The sequence below is a fragment of the Aythya ferina genome, assembly GCF_964211825.1.
Source record: "Aythya ferina genome assembly, chromosome: 21".
Classification (NCBI taxonomy): Eukaryota; Metazoa; Chordata; class Aves; order Anseriformes; family Anatidae; genus Aythya; species Aythya ferina.
In genome coordinates, this window is record NC_140319.1 from 5,185,383 (window position 1) to 5,199,621 (window position 14,239).

The window sequence follows — 14,239 nt, forward strand, 5'->3', positions numbered from 1 at the left end:
GGAGCAACCTGCCAGGGTCTGCCCAGCACCTTCTGTTCCCTGAGGCCCCCTGTCCTGGGAGGAATGAGAGGCCACCACACCCTTCCAGTGATTCACTGGGCAATGATTTCTTCAATGCATCTCCTGCCGGTAGGCAGTAAGGTCCTCGCGGTTAGCAAACTCTGCCTTTGTAGCTCTAAAATATTTATGTGGTGTTATTTAGCAGTCGCTTTATACAGCAAACAAAATGCATAGATTCGGGGTGTCACTGTGATACAAGTAAGGGAACTCATTACACAAATGTGTAGGGTAAAAAAGCACATTATAACTGGCTGATCTTTCAGTTCCATGGGCCATAGAGAGGGCAAAACCAGTAAAGGGCCTGGGGGGTTGTTCTTTGTGTTCAGGGCAGAAGTAAAGGCTCCTGGCTTTTTCCCTGCTCAACCAAAGAGACCTATCTTGGTTTTCTGAAGCAGCAGTGGGTTCAATGGTCAACCCTTGTGGTATGTAAAGGAAAAATCTGCCCACTGAGTACATATGAGTTATGCAGTTAGGACCTCTCCTGACCCCACTGTAACATAGCTGTTGGTAACAGGACTTGGGGAAACTGCTTCTCTGTGGATGTAGCAAACATCTTTCTGAGACACTAGACTTTCTGTCTCATCAGCATCCTCAGTTCTGAGCAGCCTTGAGACATGGCTGTTGTTCCAAGCCTTCTCCGTCTTTGCAGATAATCTGAACAGAGAGAGGGTCAGCAGCCACAGCGTTGCCACGTTTACTGGGCAAGACTGCATTTGAGTACATGTGAACATTAATCACCCCTCACTGCATTCCTCTGGGTGCCTTTTCTTTTTCAAATTATTTCTTCATCCACCAAAGTCAGCCTCCAAATACTCATTTGACTGCAAGCATGCAGTAGTGCACAAAGTACTTTCATGTGAGGGAGAAAATGAGGCAAAGGACTTACTCTCTGCAGTCCTACAAGGTTAATGTTCTAGTACAAATGACCACGCAAGATGCAGGGTGACAGGAATCAAAACCAGAACTGAAGCAATTTGCTTCAGGTCACACAGCTCAGTGATGAAACACCACTGGAATTGAAATCTTTCTTCCCACAACTGTATTTCTTCTTCTGGAACGTGATTAGCTAGTAAAGCAGAAACTTTCTACTGTAAATGTGAACCTTAAAGGAGTACTTAAAGTGACTTAAGAAATAGATCTGGAAGAGGGCGAGCAACAGGACTTAGAATCCTCTGATGTCATTCTTCATTATTGTGTCTATGGTGGTTTGGGCTGAGCTTAGTTAGTGCTTGCTCCAAGCTGATGGCAGAAGAAGATGATGACAATTTCAAATAGGTGTGGTGTCTTTTTTTTTTTTTTTTTGGTGAATTTCCATGTTTATATGAGATTGAGAAATGTCAGAAGTTTCCTTTTTCACACAAAAGAGTTTGGGTACACTTTGAATTGTACATTTAATGTCATCTACTAGAGATGAATCTTTTACACCTATTCCCAGAAAATTGGTATAAAGTGATATGGGGGCTTGGTGGTGATGGTGGTAAGGTAATTATTTTCATTACTCATTGAACTGCTCAGAAATCATCTGAAGACAGCAGCTCCTCAAAATTCTGCAATTCAAAATTGTTCAGCCTTGTAACTTTCCTGGGGAATGTTCTAAATCCACCATCGCACACACACACACACATTATCGTGAGGAAACATAGCTCAGCCCATGTGAGACAGGACAAGAAAGTGACGCTTAGAGAGCCTGCATGCCCAAAAGCACCTACGAATAGAACAGAGATCAGTTCTCTGAATTCTGACTTCTGAATTTCTATCTGACCTGAAAATTTGCAATGCTTTTCTTCTGATTACAACAAAAGGATTTTTTTTTTTTCTGCAGTGAGAAAATCAGACAGCTCCATATTTTAAAAGACTAATGCAAAAGGTCTGTGCTCTCAGAAACTTCAATCAGTTGCCATATCAATGAATGGCAATGGGGGAAGTGGGAATAGCATAATACTAACTAATCTAAAAATTGACATTAAGAGGAAAAGACCCATGACAGAAGATTCAGATGGTAACAAGTTAAAAACATATTTTGAACAACAATTTGTTCTGAAGTTGCAGCAGACTCTGAAAGTCCATATCTGGCTGCTACAACACCAGGAACACATACAGCCCCAGCTGGACGTATCCCACCTCAGACCCATCTAGACTTGGGCCCTTGAAGACATCAATAGGTATAAAGAGAGAATCTATCACAAGCACATGAAGATGTTTTCATGTCCTTTAACAGCCCATGCGTTTTTGCTTGATTCCAGCCTTCACGAGATAGTGTATTTCTACAAAAATACAAATACACGGTATTTTCTATCAACAATCTCAACTTGACTTAATCACTTTCAAAGTTAATTTAGCAGTATGTACTTATTTGGCGCACTTACTGATTTAAAAACAGAATCTTGGAACGGTATTTTAAACCTGACTTTCCCAGCCTAGCTTTAAAACATGCCTTCAAGACATGACAGCAGTGCACCAAAGTTGCTTTGCAGAAATTCTAGGATGTGATTCATTTGCATTTTCGAAAACAACTGGGAAGAAAGAATGAAACTACTCTGAGAGAGAAGTCTCATTCTATGCTATCATTAGTGCTGAGAATAACATACCAGGCAGATGAATGGAATGTTAATGACAACAGACTTATGCATGAAATACTTTTGGGCTGGGAAACATTAGAGAGAATGACAGAGAAATAAACACATCATTTCAAATCCCCCAGCATCCTGGAGCCTTTCTTACAGTCTTCAGGTTCATGTTTCTCACATCTCTAGACTTAAATGACTTAGTAATAGTTCTGTGAAATCTTAAAAAAGATAAAATGGTGTGACAGAGGGAAGGAAAAAAAAAAGGTGATTATCTCCAGGTCAGAAGGTATAAAGCTAGGTACATATTATACTGAATGAGTTGCCATGGGGAATTTATTAGGTTGAATATGTTTAGGCTAATACTGTATTCTAATAATACCTTGCAATTATACAGTGTTTTTCATCTTTAATAGTTTATAATAGAGTTCCTTCTGTTCTTCAAAAACCTTTAAACATTTGTAAACTCTGAGCTCAGATTAGATATAACAATGAGTTAGTGTAAGAAATTAAAACAAAGCAGATCAAATATTACCTCATTTGAAGAAAGACTTTTTTTTTTTTTTCCATGAAGCATTTCAGTGTACCTAAATCAAGTTCAAAGAAAAGGGTACACTCTGATAAACTTAACTAAAAGACTCCCAGAAAGTTTTGACAAGGCCATAGGTGGGACATGTGAACAGTTCACGTATAAAAAAATCTGTTTATTGTGGATGGAATATGAGCTAATCATGGGACATACTATACAGTTCAAATGAAACTACTGTGAAATGAAAATTTTGTTTCCTCCCAGCAAACAGAAAATACTTTTCCTTGGTTAGTTTCTCTCTTTATGATTTTCAGATTTCAGATTTTATTTTACTTTTTTCCCCAAAGGTCTCTTTTCCTTATTGTGGAAAAAATATTTGTTCTTGATGTTTGATGTTTAAATAACAAGAATTGCTACATCTCTGTGTGTGGCCCTGTGCGTCCATACACCACTCCAGTTTGCTGCACGATTGTAGCTGTCTCTGGGGTCTAATACGACAGTCACTTGGCACAACAGCTCTGCCTCAATGCGTAGAAAATAAATGAAAACCAAGTACTCCCACTAAACAAGGGCAGATATACTCAAGTGAGATATTTCACAAGGACACAATATTTTGCAATCCCCAGTCTGTACAAACAAAGTTAAGTTTAACATGTATAGATGGTTCCAAATTTGGTTTTCAGCCATCGGTACTGACATCACAGCCATTTGTTTGTATTTTTCCTTCTTGCTGTTGACTAACCTCCACACACCCATATGTAGAGTGCAACCCTAGAAAACAGCTCATACAATAAAAAGGAACTAAGAGCTTAAAAAAAGTGTGGGCTACCACTGCCCTCTGTTGGGTACGGATGAGAAATTCTCAGGTACAGAGAACTGGAAACTCCAGTTTCTATCCATGTGGAAGATGCCTGCATCTCCTGGAACATAAGGAAAAATTCTGGCCTTTATTGCAATCATGGGGTTTTGCCTATGAATTCCCTTTCAGAAACATTATCTGGGTGTAAAATTTCAAAAGCCTTGAAAGAAAAGCAGTGGATTGAGCAGAAAATTCCTCTACATTGAGATACAATTCAGTGTATCGGTGACAACTAGTGTGCTGTAACATTAAATGTTAACCCAAAGTAGGTCATTTCTTATTTTTAAGAGTTATTTTTATTTGCATGGAGGTTTTTGTGTGTGAACAAATACAATAGGAATTACAAGTATTCCAATTCAATATATCTGAAACTCAGTTTAGAGCTGGATTCAAATCACTGCTGTTAATTCTTTTTTTCTTTTTCTTTTTTTTTCTTTTTTTTTTTTTTTTAAACCATCAAATCTGACAGCGGACAGCGAGCTAAGTAAGGGCTGAAGACCCAAAAGAGCTCTGCATTTACTCCAGTGGAGCAAGACTTCTGTGATTACACATGAGATGACCTGGATGTGTGATCCTAAATTAACAAAGAGGTAATACCCATTCAGTTTTTATCACATTTGGCCTAACTATAAAGGAATTATTTGTTTTGCTCTTCTTAAACATTATTGAGGCAACAAATGATTATATACAGTATGATATAAAACGTTTTGCTGTTTTTATGGGGCCGTGGGTAGTCTTGGAACAGAAATACTGGCTGTGTACCGACTGGCCACTAATGAGTTGGCACTTACACATTTGATGGATTTAAAGAAGATTAAAATAGTGAAGATACTAAAGAGCAGTCAGGCACTGGAACCGTCCCTGGGGGTGTTTAAGGAAAGGTTGGACGTGGTGCTTGGGGACATGGGGTAGTGGTGACATTGCTGGTAGGGGATGGTTGGATCAGACGACCTTGGAAGGCTTTTCCAACTTTAGTGATTCTGCGATTTGGGAGCCGTGTGGCACAACACAAGCAGCGCAGGCAACAAAAGTCGAGACAACCCCGAGTTTCCCCCTAAACACAATTTCACATGAAGCCATAAAGGCTGAACGTCCATGTCATAATACACTGCAGTGCTTTTGCCACGGTTCTTTCCGCTGCAGTCAACTTCCATGACCGCTTAGAGGTGATTTTGGCCGGGAGAGAACCCAGAGGGCAACGCAGAGCCCAGCACGCCCCCGCCTGCACCCCCGCGGCCGCCATGACGGGGCGGGAGGGAGGTGGTGAGGGCAGCCAGCCGCCCGGACGTGACGTCCGTTCACCCCGGAAGCAGGGCGGCTCCTTCCCGGAAGCGGCCGGCAGCACTGCGCCGGGCCGCCATCTTGGCTGGGAGCCGCGGTCGCTCCGCAGCGGGAGGCGCGGGGGTCGCGGCCCTGCCCGGCCCCTCCTGCCCGGCCCTGCCCGGCCCTGCCCGGCCCTGCCCGCCGCCCCCCAGCCGCTCCCGGCCTCCCTCGCTTGGCCGCCGGGCCGCGTCCGGGCGCTGGAGGGGGCTGCCGTAGCGAGGAGAGGTGAGTGGGGGCCTGAGAGAGGGGCCCGGCCGCCCCCTGTCCCCGGGCCTCGCCCCTCGCCCCCTGCCCGGCCCCCAGCTGGGCCGCGGGGGCTGTGGGCAGCACGCTGAGGGCAGCCCGGGGGTCCCCTTCCTCCTTCTCCTCTTCCTCGGGGAGATTTCTGGCTGCTGTAAGCGTTCCTGTTCGGTTTCGCGTTTTAAATATAAATATTCTCTTAGATAATCCCCTGAGGGTTATCAAAACCTCGATAACTCTGTGTCAGGAGAGGTTTCAGTGTGTTTTCTCGCAGTCCGTAGCGAGGGGCACTGTTGCAAGGCTGCAGAATGATTTTTTTCCTTCAGTTAAAAAAATACAAAGTGAACCGTAAACTTCTGAAGTAAACTTCTTTAGAGAAGAATTAATATTTTGATTTAAAGGCAGGTGACTTAAAAGCACGTGCAACTTCTTTCAAGGAAAGCTACCGTGTGTTTAAATGGTGTACAATGATTTTAACAAAAAATGGGTTAAGCGGGGTTATTTTGAGGAAGGTCTGCGTATTTGACCACATGTGGTTGTTGCTAGTGACATAAATACCACTTCTCAAGAAATGTATTTGGCTATCTTATTGAAGTGAAGGAATAAGAAGGTTCAAAGGCATTTCACATACTTTTGGAGTCAGATGCTGCTATCACGTGAGCATTGTCTTTTTGTACAAACTGCTTCTAAAATCTTTCATTTTCTTCTGAATTTCGACGTGTAAAGAAGTCACTTGTTCTCTGAGGGAAAGCAAGCTAAATGGCAGTTATTAATTGCTGTGTGTTCTGTAGATGCCCTGTAAGGGGTAATACTTTCTTTGTTTTGAAAACAGCATGGAGTTTCCATTCTTCACACTGACTTGTCTGATTTTGGGTGAGGTTTTTGTCTGGAAGAGAATAACCTGTGCCTGAAGTTCCCTTCTGTAAATTTAACTGAATCCTGAGCAGGTTTAACTTAAATTTCCTCACCCCAAAGTCATTAATGCAATTATGGTGTTTTCTTGTTTGTTATTATTTTAAATAACTGGATGTGGTAGAAAGAGCAAATGAATTTAAACCGTGAATAGTTTCACATAATAGATACTCAAACTAAATTGGAAAATGAATTAGTCCAAAGGACTAAGCCCTTTAAAAAAATTATCTTAATGGCGCATGGTCAGCCTAAACACAGAAATGGTTATTAACAGTGCACGTGCGTTCTGTGGGGCAGCTTGTTCTCTTGGTGGCTGTTTGCTGCTTATACATTTACGCAGCAGTTTCCTGGAAGGAGCATCTTCCAGCTTGGATGATGTATGGAGTCTTTTGGGAATGTGTTAGTTGGTTAAGCTGCTACTTAACAGTTATGGTAATTATATTTAAAAATACTCTAGATTTTCCAGAAATCTGGAGCTTCAGTGAAACGTAATAGCTCTACACCTATTAAGACTGTGTTTATTTTTTTATTTTTTTTTGAAAACTAGATGAGCAACAACAGTAATAAGAGAGCACCAACGACAGCAACACAGAGACTTAAACAAGATTACCTTCGAATTAAGAAAGATCCAGTGCCTTATATATGTGCAGAACCCCTCCCATCTAATATCCTTGAATGGTAAGAACTAGAATGAACTGTTCACACACTTGTGGAGAGAACAAGACTTTCCAGGTCGTCAAGTCTGACTCCCTTACTCCTCCAGATTGTATGGGAATCTTGGTTTTGGGAGGTGGCGCATGAAACTGTTTTGAAGTGATACAGCTCTTCATTTCTCTAGAGAAATGGATGGCTGATTGTATGCTGGCTCTCACCCTGCTTTAATTTCTTTTTCTCTTAGGCACTATGTTGTCCGGGGACCTGAAATGACTCCCTATGAAGGTAAAAGCACGTCGTGAAAACGCGCGTGTAGTTTACGCTGTGATTGGCGTGTTTGAGTAATTGCATGGCTGTTTTGAATGGGCAAAGTATAACTATGGTTAATAGCTCTAAAACTGTAAATACAGTTTCAAATCTATCTGACGTGCATGATAGGTTGTTGAAAAGAGTTAGGGATACAACTGACTTAATTTTTCAGTTGTTGAGGGTGCTAGCGAAACCATGTTTGTGTTAAATTGAAGGGAGATGAGTTTCTGTTAAGTAATTACTAAGGTCTTGGAGCAGATAGCTTGCTTTAGGTATCATGATAGTCAAAATAATTTTAAAAAATCCTAAGAAATGAAACAAGAATGGAATTTTTTGAATGGGATTTATTTGTCTGCTACCATACAAGCAGCTCTTACTGAGCTGAGGCTTGTATTCTCTATGAATTTTTCTAGAGAAAGTGGGGAACAAAAAAAGCTGCATTAATTAACTTCTGCAGCCTTTTGCAAAACGCTTTCAAAAGTCAGATTCTTGACAGGGCTTCATTTGTGGTTGGTTATGTTGGTGGGAAACTGATGCATTTATATTGTATTAAATACACTTGGGCTGATATTCCTTAAACATATTAGGGACCTGAAAAGAGAAAGTACTGATTGTGATATGCATGTCAGGGAATAGCCTTCAAAGTAAATTTACTGCAGGTGTGGATCAGTATTCCTGTGTTTAGAGGCACAGGATAATGAACTCGGTCTCTAGTGAGAGGGGGTGAAGGAGTAAGGTAAAGGGTTGTATTTGGCCCAGGTTGAGTAGCTTAGGGCTTCATCTTCATGCAAAATAAGTAATTCATCTCTTTATGTAATGCAGGTGGCTATTATCATGGGAAACTAATATTCCCCAGAGAATTTCCTTTTAAACCTCCTAGTATTTATATGATTACACCTAATGGAAGGTTTAAGTGTAATACAAGGTAAGGATTTTCTTCTAACACTTAAGCAATTAACACTGTTTTAGCAATACGTATAACGTGTAATCATTTTAATGGCAAAAATAAACACATTCTGTCTTATATTTTTGAAGGTTATGTCTTTCAATCACTGATTTCCACCCTGATACATGGAATCCAGCTTGGTCAGTCTCAACGATCTTGACGGGCCTTCTTAGTTTTATGGTGGAAAAGGGCCCCACACTGGGCAGCATAGAGACTTCAGAGTTCACAGTAAGCTCCAGATTGTGTCATGTACCTTCTGCCAGTTGAGGAAAGGTTGAACGTGACCTCGAAGTTACCACAACAGCGATAGCTGATGTTTTGATGTCTATGGAAGAAATATATTGTGGTCAGCTACAGGTGATGGGCAGTCGAATCAAGTCAGTTTTAGGAAGTGTGAGGACGGGGGGAGGGTTTTGAAGAAAATTTCAAGTCCTTTTTGCTAAAAAGTATGCTTTAAATTCTCCGTTAGAAATATCTGCCAAGCAGGCACACCAGTACAGAACACTAATCCCATAAAATGAAGGCATGAGAACGCGGGTTGAGTTTAGAAATGTGTGTTACAGTGAATAATACTGACAGGTATAAAGTTGTAAATGTTAGAAACTAGTTGACTAGTGGTTTGCACCATTCTTGTGGGAAGTAACCAGGTGCAGCATTAAAGTGTGTTAACTTTGCTTGTATGGTACTGCTGCTAACTCTTGTTTTCCTCCACAGAAAAGACAACTCGCTGCACAAAGCTTAGCATTTAATTTAAAAGATAAAGTCTTCTGTGAGCTCTTCCCTGAAGTGGTGGAGGTAAGGAAATCCATTCATGCAGTAATTTGTTTTTCGATAAATCTACACAGAAGTTGAAAATCTAACTAGTTGTTTAGGACTCTTCCAAGACACTGGCTACATTTGTCAACCTTGGAAGCCTTTTAAAAGGCACTTTTGCAAGGTCTAAGAATTAAAAGCTTGAATGTTGACTGAGCTGCACACACAGCAGGTAGGGTTGTGTTGCCAATATTTTAGAATTATACACTATGTTGAATTGAGGTAGGACTGATCTTTGTATATCTGGACTTGGTCCCTCATTGTCCCAGATGTTTTTTTTTAATAGACCTTTACAATCAGAGGTCATTATGTTCTTCCTGTTCAAGTTCTGAGAATGAGTGACATCTTATCAGGACGTGTATCTTCCTTGCACAACACTAACCCTCTGGGTATATTGATGGGCAGTTTGTATCTTCAGCTACAGGTAACAACTGAAGTGTGTAGAAGAAGTCTTACTTCATTGACACCTTTTGGATTCACTAGCTAATTTCCACTCGTGGTTCTTGGTTTTGAAAGGTCTTATCTGTTAAGAATGAAGGGTCTTCCTTTGTTCTCTCCTGTCTCAACGTGATTCCTTCATGTAACTTCTTAGTGAGGGAATTCAGTTCTTTCAGCCTACTGTTCAGACTTTGAAGGTTAACTTTCTGGATACCACATGAAGGGAACAGGTCCTGTGAGAGACTGTTTCATGAGCCCACCATTAAACTATAAAAATGCTGATGCTCACTGTCGCTTGGAATTCTGAGGATAAAATGTATTATGTCAGGCAAACTCTGTTGTGTGGTACAAATTCTGTCAAATTGCAAGTCTTAATTACTGTACAAAGAATACATACTCTAAAAACGAGGAAAAGATGTAGAAGACCCTTTTCCAGACGTTTTCTTAAGTGGGGGAGAGATGTGTTTTTGTTGGAGATACCTGAAGTCATGAGGTCATGTTTTGGTAGAACCTAAATCATCAGAAAGATTGTTTTTTTAATTTTTTTTTAATGTGATGTTCATCGATAACTGCTGTTCCAAGTACAGGCAGATTTTTAACATATAATACTTATAGTCTTAATTTTACTAAACCTCTATGATTTCCTTCTTCAATTTTTTAGTATCTTGTGTTCAGAATAAGCTGGACATGCAAGGCTGTTGATGCAAGAATTTCTCTTTTCTGAAAAAAGCTTCTAGCAGATGTACAGGTGGACTAAAAATAAACTTGGACAAATGATCGCTAGCGTCAATTACTGAAGTAGGTCATTTTGGAGGAAGTTGAGGAGACTGTACAAATGTAGCGCAGTTAATTTAGCTTGAAAGATCTACAATATGAGGAAATGTACCATATCCTTTTCCTAAAGTTATGTAAGAACTTGGCTACTGTAATCTGTTCAAAACACCTAAAAGTTTCACTACTTTAATTTGCAGACTTTTTTTTTTTTTTTCCCCTCCAGGAGATTAAACAAAAACAGAAAGCACAAGAAGAGCTCAACAACAGACCTCCATCCCTCCCTTTACCAGATGTTGTCCCTGACGGGGAAGCACACTATGGTCAGAATGGAATACCCCTTCTTAACGGGCACGTTCCGCTGGCACCTGCCAATCATCCAGGCCTCCAGCAGGCCAATCGTAACCATGGACTCTTAGGTGGAGCTTTGGCGAACTTGTTTGTTATAGTTGGTTTTGCAGCCTTTGCCTACACAGTCAAGTATGTACTGAGAAGCATAGCGCAAGAATGAGGAGAATAAAAGAAATCCAAGACCAAATTAGAGGTAGTTGCAGAGTGAGTGGGACTCTTTGGGCATCTGACTTTTGACACTGGGATAAACATTTGTGTTACCAAGTTGCAGGTGAAACCTTGGTTGGCTCATGGGTTCTGTTTGGGAAATGGAGTACGTTCAGTTAGTCAGAAAACTAAAAGACGTTCTGCTCACAGATCCTGTTAAGTCAAAGCATTATTGATGAAACACTAACATTTCTAGTGCTTTGATTTTTCTAGCACTTCTCCATCTGTTATTTGAGATTTGAAAATCTTAAGCAAATAAGGCTTTTTACTTCATTGAACAATTTTTAAAATTTAACACTTGATGCATATCATTTTAGTTTCGTTAGCAAAGAGTCTGTACAGGATGCAAAATGAGTCAAGTGGAGAAAACATGGACTCGGTAAGGATTTGGTTAATGTGAACATTTACTACAGAAGATGGCTGGTTTCTTTTTTTTTAATAGGACGGACATCATTGCATATCTAGTCAGTAGTGATTAGATGAGTGGGAAAATAACACCATGTGTGTTAAATTTGTCGTCTAAATTATCACAGTGTAATTGAAGGTTTTATTTGGGCTACAAGAAGTGCAGTTATCAGACTTTAGGAATGAATAGCCAGAAAAAGTGTTTGAATCAGTCTTTAGTGGGAATACAGATGTCCAGTACTGTTTTGTATTTGTTCACTTAGGGATTTCCATTCTGGGAGATATTATATTTTAAAACTGTAATACTTTGTTTTGATCACAAGGTGCCACTGTTGAAAAAATAATAAAAATGCACAGACCAATGGAGAGCTGATTGTGTATTGAGAAAATCTCTGGAATTCCTGGGTTTTGGTAAATGGAGTAAACCTAGCCCTTGTGAAGTTACAAAGTCAAATGTGTCTGAATAACAAATGAGCTTCTTCAGCACAAGCTGAATTAGCCTAAAGTGTCATTAGCTGAAGTAAACCCTTAGCAGTAGTTCTGCTTGCTTAGTTGAAAATTGGCCAAAAAAAAGCAAAACAAACAAAAACCCACAAAGTCCAAACCCTACTAATTTATCTAAGTTTCTAGAAGCTTTTGGCTTGTAGATCCAAGTTCCTCTCCGTTCCCCTTCAGATGATTGCAACATTGATGTTTGTTCATGAGAATACAGGGTTGTGCGTAAACACTGAAGCTGCAAGTGTAGTTTGAAAGTCTGAAGTTACTTCAACTTAGTTTGCTTTTTTTTTTTTCTCCTGCTTAGTTTTATCGAAGTGCTTTGATTTATCAGAGGCAAACATACTGTGCCTTTAAAAATTGGCAGCGATGTCTAGTCATCTGGGAAGAGTGCACTCACTGTTCATGGTACAGCAAACTGTCAAAAGTGATAGGGTAAAAAGCTCTGCCTCTAACCGTGTAGTCTTCTAGATATTGTGAAGAGCCCAATAAATATTACCTCATGTATTTAAGAATTTTTGAAACTTTTATTTTCCCTTTCAGACTTGTTCTCTCTCTGCTTCTCCTTGGTATCTTGAACTGTAAGCAAAAACATATGGTAAACCCATGAGCCATGCAGCTTAGAGCATCAATAAATGTGACCAATTCTCTGCAATAGGTAGGAATTATCAGAGCTAGCAGAACAGCTTTATACTAAAGAAATCTTAAAGCAGATCTTACTGAGGTAAGGAAGGGAAGGAGAGGATGGAATGTGGAAAAGGTTGATTTTTAAAATGTATTTATAAATCTTTGATTTTGTGGTTTTACCAGATCTTATTTATAACTATTCTTTAATTTGCCTCTTGTATGTGCTTAATCAGCTCTTGTTAAAAGAGAAGCACCAACTGTATGTGTCTGTAGAAACAATAATGTTCTGTCAGTCTGGGGGCGTGCTGTGAAGGAAGGGGGAATGTCATGTCTTTCCTGCAGTGATAGGACTTTCAAGACAGCTTGTTGGAGTGATTTTATTTTTTTTTCCCTCAAAGCATACGGACCTTTAGCTGAGGCTGTTCTGTCTCATAGATCCTAGTATCAGTCAAACATGTTTGTGTTCTCACAATGCCTTTTTTTAACCGTTGACGTCGCCTATAGACAAAAGCTTATAAATGGTTATCTGTGTTTATCTTACGGAAGGTCTTTTGTCCACATAACTGAAGACAAAGGCAAGGAGACCTTGGGCATGGTGTCTTTGCATCTTTTGTTAAGAGTACTTAGCCAAGGTAAAAGAACTAGTAAAATGAGAGGTTGATTTCTTACAACACAGCTCATTATGCGGCAAGAAGTTGGCCTTAAACTACACCTGAGCATCTGAAGGTGGGTCTCTTTAATAAGTGCCACAATTGGAAACAAAAACTTTGGTCAAACCCTGGAGATGCTGCATTTTTTTTATGAGAATTGGCTGTATTTAAAAACAACTACAGAAAACCTGAACTTTACCTTCCAAATGCAGTTTCTCTTCAGTACCCTGGATTCAGAGAGAGACTTGACGGTTCCTGGCTTTCAACAAACGGCACCCAACAGCTGACTGCCCCCTTGCACCTATGGCTTTACAAGATTTCAATACATGTCCTTGCTCCTTGCCTTTGGTAACAGAAGATTTATTCCCTTTTGTGTAGTTTATAATGTTTTGTGTTTTTTTTTTTTTTTTTTAAAGCGTTTCTAATAGTATGCAGTATCTGATCTTTTTGTTACCAAAGTCAGTAGATGGAGTAAACCATTCTTTGCCATGCAAAAATGTTATCATGCCCTGAAGCAGTGCATTAATTAATATAAAGAAACTAAAAGCTGTCCCTCAGTATATGATATTGGAACAAATGTCTGGCCCTTCACTTTCATGCTGCAATTTCATAGATTCCTGTAAGATTGTTCTACACAGACGATAGGGAATTTTTGCAACTTGAATCGTAAGACATCTCAACGGTAGCCTTTAAAGATCTCATGACTCTAAAAATCCTGGATTTGTGTGTAGTCTTAACTTTTTCCCCCTCAAGATGTCAAGGTCACAGGAATTACCTCACTTCAAGCATGTACTGAGGAGTAGAAATGACTGCATTGTAAAGTTGTTTGTTCATAATAAACATTCATGACAAAATGTGAAGTTTTTGTGGGACTGTTCTTGGCAAAGGGATCATTTGAAGAATCGAACTGGATATACGTGGAATAAAAAGCAAAAAAAACTGTGGTAAAACTGCTCCTCCCCTACCTCCAGATTCTTTTCCTTGGTACCCATTGTATCTGTAGTAAAACACCTACAAAAAGACCGACAGGTAGCAACTTTTTTGCTCTTGTGTTGGGTAGTGCAGTTCTTCTGCAGATAGGTATTT

At 39.9% G+C, this 14,239-nt stretch overlaps 1 protein-coding gene across 1 annotated transcript; it reads left to right on the plus strand.

Annotated features, from left to right (window-relative positions):
* The first annotated feature begins 5,359 nt into the window (after positions 1 to 5,359).
* UBE2J2 (ubiquitin conjugating enzyme E2 J2) lies at positions 5,360 to 14,007 on the plus strand. The gene is made up of 7 exons (XM_084494981.1): positions 5,360 to 5,560; positions 7,035 to 7,165; positions 7,386 to 7,426; positions 8,273 to 8,375; positions 8,486 to 8,624; positions 9,111 to 9,191; positions 10,645 to 14,007. The coding sequence occupies exons 2-7, from the start codon at positions 7,035 to 7,037 to the stop codon at positions 10,927 to 10,929; spliced, it is 780 nt and encodes a 259-aa protein (XP_084351107.1). The 5' UTR covers positions 5,360 to 5,560; the 3' UTR covers positions 10,930 to 14,007.
* The last annotated feature ends 232 nt before the right edge of the window (positions 14,008 to 14,239 follow it).

Coding starts and splice junctions, on each gene's coding strand:
- UBE2J2 (XM_084494981.1), top strand. CDS start 7,035: ATGAGCAACAACAGTAATAAGAGAGCACCAACGACAGCAACACAGAGA. Junction 7,166..7,385: donor CCATCTAATATCCTTGAATG/GTAAGAACTAGA, acceptor TTTTTCTCTTAG/GCACTATGTTGTCCGGGGAC. Junction 9,192..10,644: donor TCTTCCCTGAAGTGGTGGAG/GTAAGGAAATCC, acceptor TTTCCCCTCCAG/GAGATTAAACAAAAACAGAA.